At 36.4% G+C, this 17,953-nt stretch overlaps 1 protein-coding gene across 2 annotated transcripts; it reads left to right on the top strand.

Moving 5' to 3' along the window:
- Positions 1-1,112: 1,112 nt before the first annotated feature.
- On the top strand, positions 1,113-14,838 carry si:ch211-163c2.2. 2 transcript variants are annotated; one of them, XM_087260368.1, is made up of 11 exons: positions 1,113-1,320; positions 2,728-2,855; positions 5,016-5,105; positions 8,394-8,429; positions 8,853-9,110; positions 9,276-9,542; positions 11,468-11,719; positions 11,833-12,105; positions 13,993-14,262; positions 14,413-14,529; positions 14,628-14,838. In XM_087260368.1, exons 3-11 carry the CDS (start codon positions 5,075-5,077, stop codon positions 14,669-14,671), a joined length of 1,548 nt encoding a protein of 515 aa, XP_087116494.1. In that variant the 5' UTR covers positions 1,113-1,320; positions 2,728-2,855; positions 5,016-5,074; the 3' UTR covers positions 14,672-14,838. The 2 variants fall into 2 exon arrangements, with proteins under 2 accessions (XP_087116494.1, XP_087116495.1); XM_087260369.1 differs by lacking the exon at positions 1,113-1,320 and adding an exon at positions 2,146-2,260.
- The last annotated feature ends 3,115 nt before the right edge of the window (positions 14,839-17,953 follow it).

Genomic DNA, 17,953 nt, shown 5'->3' with positions numbered 1-17,953 from the left:
GCTGCTGCGCTGTTCAGTGAGAAGCGCTCTCTCACTCAGCAGCACAGTGGAGATTTCTCTAGTTATATCGTTTCAGTTGTTTGTTATGCAGTGACATGCAGTAAAATATTTCGCCAAACAGTCCTTAGGGATGCGGTGACATGCAGTCAGATATTTCGCCGAACAGATCCGCTAATTTTGGCGCTCATAAACAATCATAAAGCTCTCGTGCTGGAGGAAGGAGAAGGTCTGCTGAATGCGCGCAGCTGTCGTGCTGTGAGGAGTTCTCGTCTTTAATAAACTACGGCAGTTTGCGTTCACTGAACAGTAAGAATGATTAATAAATCTATATGAAACAACCCCTTAAAAGTCACGTATCGCTTTCAGTTTCGGGCTTTGGCGCGTTTTGCACTCACACACAAGCGTACAGCACCAAAGCCTAAGTGATCCGCGCTCAGGCACACCTCTTCCAACCGGGCCAGGGCCGGCCAAGTGAACCGTGCTTGAGCCCGATTCAGCGCACTCACACTTCTCAATCCGGGAAATGGGCCTGGGCACGGTTCGGATGGCAAAGTGTGAGTAGGCCCTAATATGACACCCAGATATTTTACAGTAGAGCTAATGCTTGCATTGTATCCCTCTAATTGCAGGTCGAGTTGTGAGATCGCTGTGTACAGGATTTAGGCCCAATAAATAATACTTCCCTTTAGTCTGAATTCAAAACGAGTGAATTGTTTGTCATCTAGTCTTAAAGGGCCATGAAACCCCCCATTTCAGCAGGATGCTTTCACACCTCTAGTTTGGAAAAAGTCAGGAAAGTGGGCGTGTCTAGCTTTGTTTGGGTGGGAGTGTAGGGGGAGGAAAAATGGGCAGCGTTTGAATAAAAATGGGAGTTGCCATTTGGGCATGTGCTTCTGACCAAGTACAAACAAACACACACGCAGGAGAAACGGAGGGTTGTAGATTTATGTCTTGCATTTTTCAAAATAATGCTGAAACCATTTATAATGCCAAAAAAAGTCCTTTTTTTTCTTCCAGATCATGACCCTATTAGGTTCATTTGTCATGTTTCAGTAAATGTAATTATCAGTAAAATATGTTACACACATTTTTAATATCCTGCCAGAATTGTGTCTGCTTTTAAAACTATTGTTAATATACTGTACAGAGTTACACATTACATCACAGTCAGTAGCAAACATTTAAATATCTATTTGTGTTAAATATTTCTATTTATTATATGTTGTTTGTACCGGAAGTGTTGAATCTTTAACAGACTGTGTTTGGCAGAGTGTCATTAATAGATCAAGATGGAGCTCAGTGCACTTCCTCTAATGCTCTGTGAGTATCTGCTTCTCATTCTGACTATTAAAATACATTTATTTTTTATTGCATGTAATGATGTAGTGAATCAGTGCTTCTCTATATGGTATTTATTTGTCATGCTCCTATCAATCTTTTGGGAGAATTTATGCCAAATTCATCTGCACTATATATAGAACAATATATATATATATGTGAATGGTTTCTTGGATATGCTGTAGATGAATTAGATTTGTGAGTTTTATTCATTAAGTTTCATTCAGTTTGAAGTTTGTGATGGTGTGTGCATTGAATTGGACATGCTGTAATGTTCTGTAGTTTTTCTTCATAGTTCTGTCTTATTTTCTTTTCAACTCTTTGTGAATTTATTAATCGTGTTTACTTGATATTGAGCTCAGATGCTCAGCTTGTTTGTCATGTTTTGCTGATCTTGGTTCAGTTGTTGACTAGTTCAGCAGTAGAATAACCATGTATAGATTGAAATGGTTTGAGTTTCTGTTGTTTCCTCAAACTCTGATCAGTGATGTTATTGACCACAATGATGACACACTTTCCACTGAAGCACTAGCATTCACAACGCCTGCAGTTTCCTTTCAGCTCTTTAAAAAACATCATGACAACAACAATTATTTATTCTTAGAAATGCACAGGGGGTGTTTTATTCATACTTCCTCTTTCACCGGTTCTTCGGTTATTATAGACTGCCACCTAATCTGAGAGCAGAGACAGATCTACAGACTAAAACAGAGAGTTGATTCATTATTTTAACTATTAGGAGTTTGGAAATTTGGAGTCAAGTTTTTGTGAACAAATGTTGACTCGAGTTGTAGTGGAGTGTTTTTCACTGGGATGCTCCACAAATCTTCTGTCCATTTTTATAATTCCACTTTGCAGCGTCTTCTCTCTTTGTTCATCTGGTCTGAAAGGCATGTGCTGAAGAGCTGCTCTGCTCCTATTGGTCAGTTTGTCACGTGATGCACTTTTAAAATATTATAATCTGTGTAATTCTGAGCTGAGCACATCATGCATGTTAAACAGTGGAAAAGGGAACCAGTGCATATTAAGATTTATATTAATGATTTCACCTCATCATTTATTGTTTTCTCATGTTCATATAGTCTATACCTTTTATATAGTCTACATACACTGTTGAAGTCAGAATTATTCACCCTCCTATAAATTTTGTATTTTCTTTTACAAATATTTTTCAAATGTTTAACAGAGCAAGGAATTTTTCACAGTATTTCCTGTAATATTTTTCCTTCTGGAAAAAGTCTTTGATTTATTTCATTTTAATTTAAATTTAAAAAAATGTAGTTCATAATTGTTATATTATTTTAGTAATTTGAAATTCTTTATTGTCATGGTTGATCATGTAATTTTCCCCCCTCAAAAATAGTAATGTTCTATTTTTTTTTTTTTCAGTGAATATCAGTAGTACAGAATCAGCTCTGTTGATGAATCTCACGCAGGTCTTTACAGCTGTAGAGGAGAAGAAACTGGAGGATCACGACACACACACACCAGCGATCAACACACACTGACCATATCAGGTGAGATTTGAGGGGGAAATTACCTCGTATCATCTGTTTTATGTTTTATACTTCAACTGAACTACAAGTATTACGATTCTTTGGAGCATGTGCAGTAAATTGATGACTAAAATTATGTTTTAATTATAAAATATGAGTGTTTGTGTCAGACAAGAAGTGGAGGATACACTAAATAAAAAATGCTGCTAATTAGCACTTAAAGGGGTTCATTGACTCCTAAATGTCTAACCACTTTAGTTCACCCAAAAATGAAGATTCTGACATAATTTACTAACTCCTTATTAGTTAGAAAGTTTAGTTTTGTTCTGTTGAACACAGAATAGGATACTTTGAACTTTGTTGGAAACCTGTAACCATTGACTTGCATAGTATGTGTTTTTTCCTACTTTGAGGGTTCTTCCAATGAAGTAGGAGTCGTGATTTACAAACAATTAATTATTTGTAAATTCCAAACAAGCAAAAACAAAAACACTTGGCCATACAGAAATTAAACTAAAGTACCAGAAATAAAGTTTTTGGGGCTCAGATGTTCAGAGGTCTCTAACCGAAAACTAGCTAAAACCTTCAACATGCAGGGCATACAGAAAATTGAAATTCTGTTACTCTCAGATCCTATAGGTGCCTACATATAATATTAATACAAAAAGTAGAGTTTTAGAAATAATTTACAATAAGTATAATTATACATAAAATGTAATTAAAAACATACATTAAAAAATTGTAAACTATACAATTACATTAAGAGCATATGGCAACAAGTACAAACCAGAGTTGTGCAGATGTAAAACAGTATACTGTATAGTGCAAAAAGGCTTGTAACATTATTATGATAGTGACATAATCTATAGGGAGGTAGTATGATGCGACTAACCAGCAGTCCAATGTTACATAAAGTGGTGTGAGTAAAAGTGTCCCCAAAGGTGCATGGGGAGGGAGAGGAGAGTGGTGGCAGAGCTGGGAGAGAGTTCCGCTTCCTGATGGATGAAGCTGTCCTTCAGTTTGTTGTGCCTGGCCTGGAGAATTCAAAATCTCCTCCCTGATGGCAGCAGACCAAAGTGCATTGGGTGGGTGAGATCTGCTGTTTTGCAGAGGGCCTTTAGGGTGAGACGGGTGTTGTAAATGTTCTAGAGGAAGGGGAGAGGGACACCAATTGTCTTCTCAGCTGTTCTCACTATAAATTAAGATATTTTAGATGAAATCCGAGATCTTTCTCATCCTCTATAAAAAGCAGAGTTGTTATTCAAAGTCTAGAAAATGCCAAAAAAAAAAAAAACATCCTGTAAGCCGACCATGTTCAGTGGTTCAACTAGAGCAGTGTTTCTCAACCAGGTTCCTGGAGGATCACCAGCTATGCACATTATCAGTTTCTCCTTAAACAAACACACCTGATTCAGATCATCAGCTCATTAGCAATGACTGAAAGACCTGTAATAGGTGTGACAAAGAAGACATCCAAAACATGCAGTGCTGGTGGTCCTCCAAGAGCTTGGTTGAGAAACGCTGAGCTAGAGTATTATCAAGCTCTGAGCTCACTTTTGTGCACACAAAAAACAAAAATAATGACTTTATTCAATAGTTTCTCATCCTCAGGCAAGAATGGGTGTTATTGAATAGTTTTAGGACAACTTTGATGAAATATCCACTTCAATTGTTGACTACTGTATATTTAGCATGTGCTCGAGCAAACTGCAGCTAGTTTCGGTTGTTACCAGCAGATGGCTGCAGACACTAATGTAGAATGCAGGAATTATTGTAATTATATAGTGGGAAAATGTCTTTTGACTTTTGTGGATCAGGCAATAAGCATGATGAGGATGATGTACTGTACATAAGTTTATTAAACACTGTGTTGCACATGAGTTTATTCTGTAAAATCAGCCAGAGAGATGTGCAGAACCACTTGCATTTTGCACAATATTTTTCTGAAACCCTTTACTATGCTAAAAAGCTATGTCCCTATTAGGTTCATTTGTCATGTTTCAGTAAAATTAATTCACATTGTGTGAAGTCTATTATACACATTTTTAATATTCTGACATAATATTATTTGCTTTTAAATCCATTAACAATAGTTAATATACTGTACAGAGTTGTACAATGAAATATCCGTTTGTGTCAATTATTTCTACCTTCTCTTATATGTTGTGTGTGATTATACAGGAAGTGTCGAGTCTTTAACACAGACTGTGTGTTTGGCAGAGTATCATTAATAGATCAGGATGGAGCTCAATGCACTTCCTCTAATGCTCTGTGAGTATCTGCTTCTCATTCTCAATTAAAATACATCATCTTTCTTCATAGCATGTAATGATAAATCATAAATAAATAAATCAGTGTTCGTCTGTATGCTATTTCTTAGTTTTTATTTTTCATGCTTTGATAACTTTGGCAGACTATAAATTCATCTGCATCTCGTGAATGGTTTCTTGGATGTGCTGTATGTGAATGGATTCATTTGTGTCGTTCATTTGTTTTTTGATGCTTTATGCATTGAATTGGACGTGCTGTTATCCTCTGTATAGTTTTTCCTCATATTTCTGTCTGTTTTCTTTTTGACTCTTTGTGAATGTATTAATTGTGTTTACTTGATGATATTGAGCTCAGACTATCAATGTGTTTGTCGGGACTAGTTCAGCAGTAGAATAACCATGTATGGATTATATTGTGAAATGGTTTGAGTTTCTGTTGATTACTCAAACTCTGACCAGTGACGTTATTGACCACAATGATGATGACACCCTTTCCACTGAAGCACTGACAGCATTCAACATACCTTGAGTTTGCTTTCAGCTCTATAGAAGCATCATGACACCAACAACTAATAATTATTTTTAGAATTGCACACAGGTTTTAGTCATGCTTCCTCTTTCACTGTCTCCTCAGTTATTATTTACATTTATTCATTTAGCAAACACTTACTGTATCTAAATGACTTACAAGTGAGGATAAAAAGCCCTTCAAGTCATCAGAGAGCAGCAGTATATAAATGCCATGACAAACCTAAGTGAATTTAGATTATTATTATTTGTTTTTATTTATTTATTTATTATTATTATTATTATTTGTCTGTTTGTTTTAAAATATGGAGTAGTGTTTTCTGCAGGTGGTTTGTCAAGCTCACTCACCTGTGTGGAGACAGGATCATCAGCATCGTCTCTGTTTCTGTTCATTTGGTCTGAAAGATCTAAAGCTGCTGTGCTCCTATTGGTCAGTGAGACATGTTAAACTTTGGGATAATGGAGCACATCATAAACTGAGCTGAGCACGTCAACTTTAAACATGGTGGAAAGGGAAAGCAGATAAGGTTATGATCTGAGAGATGTTCCCACATCAATGAAAAGTAAAATGTATAAATAATAATATATAAATAATATTTATTTATTAAGTTTATTTATTAGCTTATTATTTGTTTGCGTTACTTAATTATTTGCTTGTATTTATTTGCCTATTTACTCATGTATTTGCTTTAGTTGTTTGCTGATTCATTTTATTTATTTATTTTCTTTTATTTGCTTATTTATTAATTGTTTTCTTTATTTGCTTATTTATTAGCTTTTTATTTATTTGCTTATTTATTTGCTAATTTATTAATTTGCTTATTTGGTTATTTGCTGATTTTTTTGTTTAAATATTTAATATTTGCCAATGTATTTGTTTATTTATTTAGTTATTTGCTGATTCATTTTATGTATTTATTTGCTTATTCCTTTAATCTATTTGCTTGTTTATTTATTTTATTTATACATTTTTAGTAAATTGAATTAATTTTTTTGGTTGGGCTTATTCTGTTTTTATTTAATGTTTTTATTTATTAAAAACCAAGTAGTGATATTTTTGTATTCTGTTATTTTACTGACTTATTTTTGATATTTGAGCAACGCGGTGGCGCAGTAGGTAGTGCGGTCGCCTCACAGCAAGAAAGTTGCTGGGTCAGTTGGCATATTGGTGTGGAGTTTATATGTTCTCCACATGTTCGCAGGTGCTTCGGTTTCCCCCACAAGTCCAAAACCATGTGGTATAGGTGAATTGCTAAAAATGGTCTGTAGTGTATGTGTGTGAATAAGTGTGTTTGGGTGTTTCCCAGTGATGGGTTACAGCTGGAAGGGCATCCGCTGCGTAAAACATATGATGAATAAGCTGGCAATTCATTCTGCAGGGGCGAGCCCGAATTAATAAAGGGACAAAGCCTTTATTATTTATTACATAATAATAATAATAGTAATTATTATTATTATTATTATTATTATTGTTGTTATTGTTATTATTATTTTTTTATTATTATTGTTATTATTACTATTTATCAATTTTTTAATAATATTAATTTTAAATTAATATTTAGCTTTTTCTGTTATTTATTTCAGTGCATGTTATGTTTATGTAACCCTCTTCGTTGGTGTACTTCCCCAAAATGTCTCTGCGTTGTGTATGTGTGATAGGATGAACAGGAAGGACACCAAGACCGTGGTTGAGCCAAACAGAGCAGCTTTCCCTTTAATGGACTCCTCTCTTCATTTTGTCACTTGTACAGCAGAAATGGCACTGCAACATCTTTCCCACAGCGAAACACAACTCAGTACATCACAAAATAATTACAAAGTGTACAAATGATCAAAAATAAATGATGTAAATGCTGCAGCTACATAACTAGTAAGCTAGCTGTTCACAAACTAACTTAAACACTGAAAAGATAAACTAGAACATATGACAGGCAATTATAAATGTTAAATATATTCAGGATATAAAGAACCAACCAAATAACATGTATTATCAAACCTAAAACAACATAAAATATGCTATGCCGCATGGTAACAACTAAAATATCAGAAATATCAGAAATATAAGTCAATCTATCAAAAATAAGGACCTCTACACATTAATTAATGCCTAAACTATAACATATCTCATAAAATAACATGGATGGCAAATATTATTGTCGAAATTAAACAGATTATGTGTAGAGCTGAATCAATTCTCCTTACCTTTCCCACAGCGAAACACAACTGAGGCCAAACTGCAGCCCATCTCCCTAACACAACACACAGCTCCCCCCGGAGGAAAGGAAGAGATATTACATATTCCCTACATTTATAATATCCATTGTTTCAGATGGGCAGCTGTTAAGTTGTAAATGTTTTTCTACTGTGTGTTTATGTATGATATTATAATAGTAATAGTATAATTTGATGGCATTTTTTCAGTCAAAGCCTCTTTTTTTTACTTTAGAAACTATTATTTTTATGGCCTTTAACAAACTAAATCCTACATTTTGTTCAAAATCTATTGGATATTGACAGACAATTAACATTACATCTGTGCTTCAATAAAATTTCTCCATGAATTTCTGACAACAACAAAATTTAAAATGGGTTGTTGGAAAAGTTTGAAACTCCTCTTTACATGTAAACTGTTAAAATAAAGATAATCGGGGATTATGCACAGTTTGAACAAACAGTATCATTATAATAACATATCTATATCATACTGTATTATGTGTACATAAAAGCAACATGAACATGATATGTACTTTTTGTCTTTTAGTGCTGATTTCAATCATCCATCCTGCACAAACTGAAGGTGATCTACATATTTATTTATGTATTTTTGCACATAGTAAAACACAGTAAAACTGAAAAAAGTGTATATCAGTGTCTCAAATGAAATGTGTGATTTAGTGTTTTTTTGGCCCAACTTTGTATTCCCATCTGCACTCTTAGAAATAAAGGTACACGAGCTCTCACCAAGGTGGTACCTTTTCAAAAGGTACACATTTGTACCTAAAAGCCCCATAATAATACCTCAAGGGTACATACTAGTTCTAAAAGTGTTCCTCTTAAAATTTTAGTAGGTACTACTATATACTTTTGAGGTACTGATAATATGTACCCTTAAGTACATATGTGTACCATTTGAAAAGGTACCACCCCAGTGGCAGCTTGAGTATCAATATTTCTGACAGTGTGTTTGATTCAAGCTTGAATTACATCTGTGGCGTTACAGAGCAACTAAAGGCCGTAGTGATTTTATACCCTGACAAACATGAGCCCACCACTGTCAGATGTGAAATACCAGGAGCTGAAGATGACTGGACATACAGTTGGTTTAAAGATGGATCAACTAAACCCTTCGCCACTGACAGAGAATTCAGCTTTAGCACTGGTGTTTCTCACAGGAGGAGTAAAGTCACCTGTAGAGGAGAAAGAAACAGTGACGGACTGAAGTCAGAGATCAGTGATGCTGTCACACTGAATCTACCATGTGAGTTTGATTTAGTATATATGTATTAGAATCAGATGTACGGTGACAATTATTTCTTCAAAATATGTTTTTTGCAGTAACATTTATACTAATTTTGGAGCATGTTGAGTTCATTAACTCATTTGAGCTTATTTGTGTGTTTTATCATCTCTTCTGTTTGTTCAGTTTCTATAGAAACTCCTAAAGCTGTTCTGACTGTTCGGCCTGAACTACCACAGATACTCAGAGGAGACACTGTCATTCTCAGATGTAACATACAGGGAGAAGACTGGACATACTCATTTAATTGTGGAGATAATGAGCACAAGTCTGAGATAAAAGAGTTTAAGATCACTGTAGAGTCCACACAGACATGCAAGTGTTTAGGCTGGAGACAATCAGGCTCTTCTGAATGGAGTAATGAAGTGACTCTGACTGTGTTTGATATTATGGGTGAGTGATCAACACTCAACATCAGGATCTTTCTTAATGTTTTATTGAAACTTGCTTTTGTGTTTAATGTGGGTTTCATTATACTTAACTCTTCATTATTGTCCTGTTTTCTACTGTACAATTTTTAATATGTGTAACAAGGACAGTCAAAGCATTTCTATTAAAGGTGAATTTGAAGTCATGTGCAGAAGTTTTAAAAACAGTCCAACTGTTCAGAAACTTGATGTAAAAGCAGGCCAAAATGGGTAATTATACAAGGGTGACTGTTAAAAGAGTTAGTTCACCCCAAAATGATAAATGTTATTAATTACTCGCCATCACATTGTTCCAAATCCTTAAGACATTCGTTCATCTGCAGAACATGAATTAAGATTTAAGATACAACATTTAAAGGGCCATGAAACCCTCTCGTTTCAGCAGGGTGTTTTCACACCTCTACTTTGAAAAAAGTCAGAAAAGTGGGCGTGTCCAGCTCTGTTTAGGGGGGAGTGTTGGAGGAACTAAAGTGGGAGGGTGTGGGAGTGTCTATTTGGGCACGCGCGAGTTTTAGTCAAAATACACACACATGAGAAAGTAATGGTGTTTAACCTACATGGACATCTGTAGTCGAATTATTTGCCAAATTATTAAATAATGGACTTTAACAGCAGTTTGGCTCTTTCATTCAGGGAATTCATTCATGCCCCTCGCGACAAACGCGATATTTGATTCGAGGAGCTGCTCTAAGCGTGTATTTTTCATGCAATGTTTGATACCGCACGGCGAATGAGAGAAAAAAAAACTCTGCATTTCCCGGAAACTTAGATACACACGGCAGGTAGCGTCAGAAAGCCGCGTGTGTTATTCCGGTCACAAAATGCGGTGCTATGTTTGCACTCAGTGCAATAGTTAACTTAATTCGATACGAACAAACTGAATAAACAAAGAGCACTGGTCGCTCACTTAACAAATCTGTAGAGACAGGACAATCACCAGCAACTAGAGCCGCGTCTTTATGAAGAGGAGACTAACGTTACAAGCGAATCCGGATTTCAGCGTTTGCAGATGAGAACAGCTCTCAGGTAAACAATAATCCTCCTTAGACACGTAAGTTATTGTTGTGGCGCGTTGCGTACACTGTTAATCCACACGTGACTCCAGCTGCGCTCTCACAGAGAGAAAATGAAAACAAAACTTAATGGCAGCAAACTATAAAAGCAACACTTCACGCTTGTTTTGCCAACACAACGTGGCGTCTTTGTGGTGTAAACACGGTGACACTAATGAATATTAATGAAGTTGCACAATAGAGCGCGCTGATTGGTTTGAACCAAGCTTTACTCATGCATTAATGCATCACACTGTAAGACGTAATAAGACTCACTCTGGCACAGACGCCCAGTCTGCACGCTGGAATACAACGCTATTATGTCATGACCGTGACACAGCTTCAAAAATTCGTTTCAAACAGGAAGTACGAATTTGCTTGAAATAACGCAAAAACAACCAATTTACACTTTTTAGTGAAATATAGGTGTCCTAATAGTGTTTTTAGCAGTGTGGGACACAAATACGACTGTCAACAGCTCAAAAAATGTGTTTTGGTGTTTCGTGACCCTTTAAGGGTGCTAAGAGAACATTTTAGATTAAATCTGAGAGCTCCCTCATCCTCCATAGACAGCAACAGTTTTGGGTGTTACAGCATTTTACTACATGCCATACTGTGAATGATTGTTTTGAGTATTTGATGAATAATATCTGAATCATGGATTTTATGTCACACAAACCTCAAATATAAGAAAAACAAAGTAAAATATAGTTAAGCATATGACTAAAGCGCAAGTGTGAAAGAAACATCAGTAATGTAAATGATAGAAGTCGTGCAGCAAAAGACAATCATTAAACACTAGACAATAACCCAAGATCCTCTCATTAAATATTTACAGACGAATTAAAAATAAGCATAAAGCCCCAGAGTTCAGTGTTCACTGGAGACACAGTTACTCTCAGCTGCGATGCTGGACGATCAACTGTACGGAGGATTATCTGGTACAAAGACTCCAGCAGAATAGGAACTGTTGATGAAACTAAAACACTGACAGATGTGAAGATCTCTGATGGAGGATGGTACAAGTGTGGTGTAATAGCAGCAAATAATGCCACAACACAAAGTCCAGCAGTCAGGTTAACAGTAACAGGTATTTGCAAGACAATCTGATTATGAGTAAATGTAATATTACTGTTCACAATGACTGTGATTAACATTATCATATTCTGTCAGCTGAATTAATCTTGAGGTCATGTTTCACAGAGAGACTCAAAGCTTCATTGCGTGTTCAGCCTGATGGAGGTGTTTTCAGGGGACAGACGGTCACTTTCACATGTCACATACCAGATTCAGACGTCACTCGCTGGAGCTACAGCTGGAATAAAGATGATTCAGTGATTCAGGACAGTGAATCTCGGGAATACAGAATCAGCTCTGTTGATGAATCTCACGCAGGTCTTTACAGCTGTAGAGGAGAAGAAACTGGAGGATCACGACACACACACACCAGCGATCAACACACACTGACCGTATCAGGTGAGTTAGAAGGAAAAATTACCTCGTATCATCTGTTTTATGTTTTATACTTTAACTGAACTACAAGTGTCACAATTATTTGCATCATGTGCAGTAAATTGATGACAAAAATGATGTTTTAATTACAAAATATGAGTGTTTGTGTGACAAGAAGTGGAGGATACACTAAATATAAAATCCTGCTAATTAGCACTAAAAGTGGTTCATTGACTCCTAATTATGTCCACTTTAGTTCACCCAAAAATGAAGATTCTGGCATCATTTACTCATTAGTAAGGTTTTGTTTTGTTCTATTGAACACAGAAGAAGATACTTTGAAGCATGTTAGAAACCTGTGACCATTGACTTTTATAGTATTTGTTTTTCTTACTCTGATGCTCTTCCAGTAAAGCAGGAGGCATGATTCACATTTATTTTGTTTTTTATTTCCAGACGAGGTAAAGCAAAAATATTGGCCATAAAAATATTAATCAAACCAATAAGTACCAGGAATAAAGTTTTTGAGGCTCAGATGTTCAAAGGTCTCCAACTAAAAACAAACTTAAACCTCCAAACTAAACCAATCCCGGGACCACACCATTTAGAAAGAACAGAGGGTCGTTCACATACAAATTTAAACAAACAAATAAATGAGCACAAATTCCAGAGTCATTTAAAACAAATTACTCAAATAGTTTATATGTATGGTATTAACATTTACATCAATCCTGAAAAATGTTTGCATACAATAAATGTTATGTGCCATTCATTTACGAGTAGTCAAGTGAATAGATGATTAGGAGTTACCTGTCCTTTTCTGTGTCTAAAGAGACAACATAAACTACCTAATTTACAAATTTTCAACATTCTACAAAATTTCATCTTTCGTGTTTAACAGAATAAAAAACTCAAACCGGTTTAAAACAAGTTAAGAGTGAGTAAACGATGGCAGAATGTTGATTTTTTTTTTTTTTTAATGAACTACAGGATATATCTTTGTGCTGTACATGTCTTTTGTCAGACTGTGCTAGTAATGAAACCTGCAGAGGTTGTATGCACTCTCATGCTTTGCTATAAATAGGAATTTACTACAATGGCTTTTTTGAATCACATTATCTTTAGGAATTTTTATTAATGTTAATGTTTTAAACAAATTCAGTGATTCAGGATAGTGAAAGCATCAAATTCAAAGCTCTGATGTTTGCCTACAAAGCGACTTCTGGCCTTGCTCGTTCTTATCTGCTCTCACTTCTGCAGATCTATGTGCCCTCCAGAAACTTGCGTTCTGTGAATGAACGTCGCCTCGTGGTTCCATCCCAAAGAGGGAAGAAATAACTTTCGCGAACGCTCGCGTTCAATCTGCCCAGTTGGTGGAATGAACTCCCTAACTGCATCAGAACAGCAGAGTCACTCGCTATTTTCAAGAAACGACTAAAAACTCAACTATGTAGTCTCCACTTCACTTCCTAATCTGCAATTGCCTCTCTGGATATACCACTAACTGTACCCAAAAAAAAAATTAGTAATACTTTCCATCTTCGACTTACAGACCTGAAACTTGCCTATAGCACTTATTCATCGTTGCTCTTATAGTTGTGAAAATTGCTTCCTTGTCCTCATTTGTAAGTCACTTTGGATAAAAGCGTCTGCTAAATGACTAAATGTAAATGTTTTTAAACCTTTCCCCAACTAATCAAATTCTAAAAACTCAAGTATTCTCATCTCATTCAAAACTTATGACTTGTGCAAAAAAGAAAACTGTTTTTCCCCTCACTGAAGGTCAATGGGGTCCAGTGATTCAAACATTTTAGAATTCAAAATACAAATTTGTGCAGTGACATTTATGCAGGGTTTATAAGATGTTGAGCTATTCCTTTGTGTGTTTTATCATCTCTTCTGTTTGTTCAGTTTATACAGAGTCATATAAAGCTGTTCTGACTGTTCAGTCTGAACCATCAGAGATACTCAGAGGAGACACTGTCACTCTCACATGTGACATACAGGGAGAAGACTGGAAATACAGATTCCACTGTGGAGATAAAGAGTACAAGTCTGAGGAGAAAGAGTTCAATATCACTGTAGAGTCCACACAGATGTGCAGGTGTTCTGGCTGGAGACAATCATCAGGCTCTTCTAAATGGAGTAATGAAGTGACTCTGACTGTGTCTGATATTATGGGTGAGTGATCAACACTGAACATCAGGAGCTTTCTCCATGGTTTATCAACAGTATAATAGTTTAATTTCAAAGCTACACTGTTCACCCTCATATTTGGCATATATAATTTTTTTTATCTCTTCATGTGTTGTGTTACTGTCCGTGTTTCAGGTTCAGAGTCTTCATTGTCGGTTCTCTCAGCTCTTAAACTGGTCAGTTTTCTAGTGGCAGCTTCTCCATATCTGCTGGTGACCATCATACTGGGAGTCAAATACTGCAGAGCTCATGGTGAGATCTCTCTCTCTCTCTCTCTCTCTCTCTCTCTCTCTCTCTCTCTCAGTATCAGTAATTAAAATGTCATTTATTCTATATTTTGTGTTTCCCAGCTCAAGATAATGAAGTCGATCAGCATGCTGCCACAGAGGAGTGAAAGTCTGCAGTCCTGATTAATGAACGCCAACTTTTTTATTTTTATTTATAACATTATTCAGCTTATATAATCTTTAAAATTCTTTCATTCTTTTATTTTAATTGTAGCTTGTTATACTTTTTTTCTTCAGTTCTGTTATAGGCTTGAATAAAAAAAAACTCTTTTAATCTGAGGCTATCATTGTTTCAGGTCAAATCTCGAGAGTAACCGAGTGTGTATTTCTGCTCTGTTTAACTTAATACAGAAACATTCTTAACAAAAGCGGATGATAGCGGAGATCTGCTCAACTTTTACAATCATTCAAAATTGAAATATTAATGAACTGTTTTTTTGCATTTAAATAATTAAATAGTCACAATTTATAATTTAATTTAATACTATTATTTAAAAAAAAGTCAGTCAGCATTTTAGGTAGAAATCAAAAATCTGTGTTGACCTACAGTACAAACAGGGAAAAAGCTACATGTATGACTTGCAAAAAAGTTACTGAATTCAAAAGTGGATAAGCGGGAGAAACTATGGTGAATTGAGGACGCTGCAGAAAATATTTGTCATCAAAAATGCTGAATATCTGCATTATGCTGGTTGTCCTGACCAGCTAAGACCAGACTGGAAATGGCCGAAGTCCCTATAAAACCAGGCTGGTCAACCAGCTAACCAGTATAGGCTGGTTTAAGCTGTTTTTTCAGCATGGATGTATTTAATTGTGTTTTGTTACTTGAAATCTCTTTGCTTGTCTTGTACTGCATCTGGTTAATTCTTTATATTCACATATCGCGTCTAAAACCACTTTGAAAACGTGATACATGCCACTATCTTTACTGATTTATTTAAAATGCATTTGAGCTTGCGATTCTCTGCTGTTTGTCGTTGCTGTAGTCACCATCAGCTGTTCCTACACACATGCGCTGCTGTTTTTCACTGTGGTGATTGCACGTCTGCTGGTTCCTGCCTCAAAATGAGCGAGTTTGAGCCACTTGTACATTCAGAAAGCGTTTAGAAAAAAACAAAACACCAGCGAAGAAACTTGACACAGAGACACATTAACACCTCACTGCCAGTGGCGTAGCACAAAATGCGGAGGCCCCCCTGCAGGAATCACCGACAGGGCCCCCTGATGATGGGGGGGGGGGGGCAACGCGGAGAAGCGATCACAAATTGAGGAGCGTTGAAGGGAGGTGGGGTGGAGCGACAACTCTGGGAAGCCTTCACAAACTGAGGAGCAATCACAAACTAAAGAGCGGGAAAGGGGGGCGGGGTGGAGCGACAACGCAGGAAAGCCTTCACAAACTGAGGAGCAATCACAAAGCAGCGAGAGCATCAAAGTAGCTGGAAGTCATTCATTTTCAATAAGAACCGGCGGCGAGAAACAGAGCGGCGCGTCTTCTCCGGTGTGAGCATCGAGGAGAGTTGAAATCAAGTCAACTTTATGGTATATTTGATAATGAAGTAGTCCGTCGCTTGAGGTGTTCAGAGAACACAGACCAGTAAACTTTGGTTCCGATCACAGTTGTTCCCAAGAGTTTGATTATTGCGGTTGCTGGATTTTCAATTATTGAAAATCGCAACGACGCGGGGCCCCCTAATCACGCAGGGCCCCCCCACGATGCGTGCCCTGCGGACCTATCCGCTATGCCACTGCTCACTGCCCACTAGCGTTTTGGAAGTGTTAATGCAGAGCAACAGAGACAGCGCGCAGAAGTATAAATGCACAGCATGGTATTACTTTTATTTTTTGCTATTATTATTATTATTATTATTACTGTTCTGACTTGTCCTGTTATCTTTTCATTATCATTATTACAAGTATTTATACCATTAACATTATTAAGGTTGCAGTTGTAGTTGTAGCGGTAGTAGTTGTAGTAGGAGTAGTAGTAGTAGTAGTAGTTGAAGTAGTAGTCATTGTAATAGTATCGATTGTTATTGAGTAATTGTTACGGAGATTATAGAAGTAGTAGTTCATGTAGTAGTAGATGTCATTGGTATAGTAGTAGCAGAAGTAGTAATGGTGTGGTTGTTACAGTAGTAGTAGTAGTCGTTGTTGGTGTAATAATATCAGTAGTAGATGTTGTTGATGTAGATGTAGTAGAAGTGATTGTAGTAGTAGTAGTAGTCATCGCAGTAGATGTTGTTGTATTAGTTTTAGCAAACACTATAGTAGTATCAGTAGTGGTAGTCGTTGTAGTAGTATCAGTATTAGTAGACACTTTAGTAGTAGTAGTCGTGGTTGTAGCTGTAGTAGAAGCAGTAGTAGTTGTAATATAAGTAACTTTCTGTAGTAGTAGTTGGTGTAGCACTTGTGATTTATTATTATTGTTGTCAGTTATTACTGTTGTCCTTTCTCTCTTTTTACTCTCATATTTACTATCATACATTAATAAGCATTGTTGTTACTCCCTACCTCTGACTGGTTTCTTTCTATATGTTTTATCTATATCTGTGACACTTGCTTCATTTATTGACTGTTATTGTTCCTTATGTATGTACTCTGACCTGTCCACCAAGTTACCTTTACATGCATACACACAGTCATACGCACACACTCACGCACATACCAGTACTTGACTATATTGTTGTTGTTTTTGTTTTGTTTTTGTTTCGTTGCTTTGTATTTGTTATTTGTTGATGTTTTCTTGTATTTGTATGATTTTTGCATATTCTAATTTAAAAAATAAAAATAAAAAATGCACAGCTACGCGCGTTGCATGCACCGTGGGTCACGGCGGTCACTTGACGCAGAAGTATAAACCAGGCTTAATGCCGACCAGTACACCAGGGATGCTGTGCAAATATTGTAGCAGATATAAATACTGTACGCGTAAACATTTGTCAGTGAAGTCTGATGGCTTGTAAAAAGAAAATGTCAAAAGAAAGTGTCAGTAGACTTGCAGTTTGCAGTACCTTGCAGTAGGTTGCATCGTGAAATGGATGATTAATCTGCCATAACTTGCTCAAACCACAGAACAAAGTTCTGCTTATATGGCATTTGTGGCATTGTAACTTCCCTTCGGCTTAACCAAGATTGCAACCAGTGTTTCATGCGCTTTTTTCCTCTTTTTAGTTTTACATCGCTGTATGATAACCACCAAGCACTGCTCACTTGTTGGCCAATGTCTCTTAATATTGCAGTCTTTAATTACCAAGAATCTATAGTTTAGATTGACCACCCACTCCTTGTTCCTTGATTTTGTTAGTCTCACAGTGTCTTTGGTTCTTCACTGTGACACTAACAAAATCAAGGAACAAGGAGACAAACACACATCACATTGCACTCATAAA

This window comes from Danio rerio, chromosome 7 (genome assembly GCF_052040795.2).
Source record: "Danio rerio strain M-AB ecotype USA chromosome 7, GRCz13ab, whole genome shotgun sequence".
Lineage (NCBI taxonomy): Eukaryota > Metazoa > Chordata > Actinopteri > Cypriniformes > Danionidae > Danio > Danio rerio.
Note: the sequence above shows the minus strand (reverse complement) of the source record. Positions and strands in the feature narration are given on the sequence as shown.

Excerpts from the sequence above, each read along its gene's own strand:
- si:ch211-163c2.2 (XM_087260368.1), top strand. The coding sequence starts at position 5,075 with ATGGAGCTCAATGCACTTCCTCTAATGCTCT. Across the intron at positions 5,106-8,393 it reads TGCACTTCCTCTAATGCTCT|TGCTGATTTCAATCATCCAT; the intron begins GTGAGTATCTGC and ends TTTGTCTTTTAG. Across the intron at positions 9,543-11,467 it reads GACTGTGTTTGATATTATGG|ACGAATTAAAAATAAGCATA; the intron begins GTGAGTGATCAA and ends AAATATTTACAG.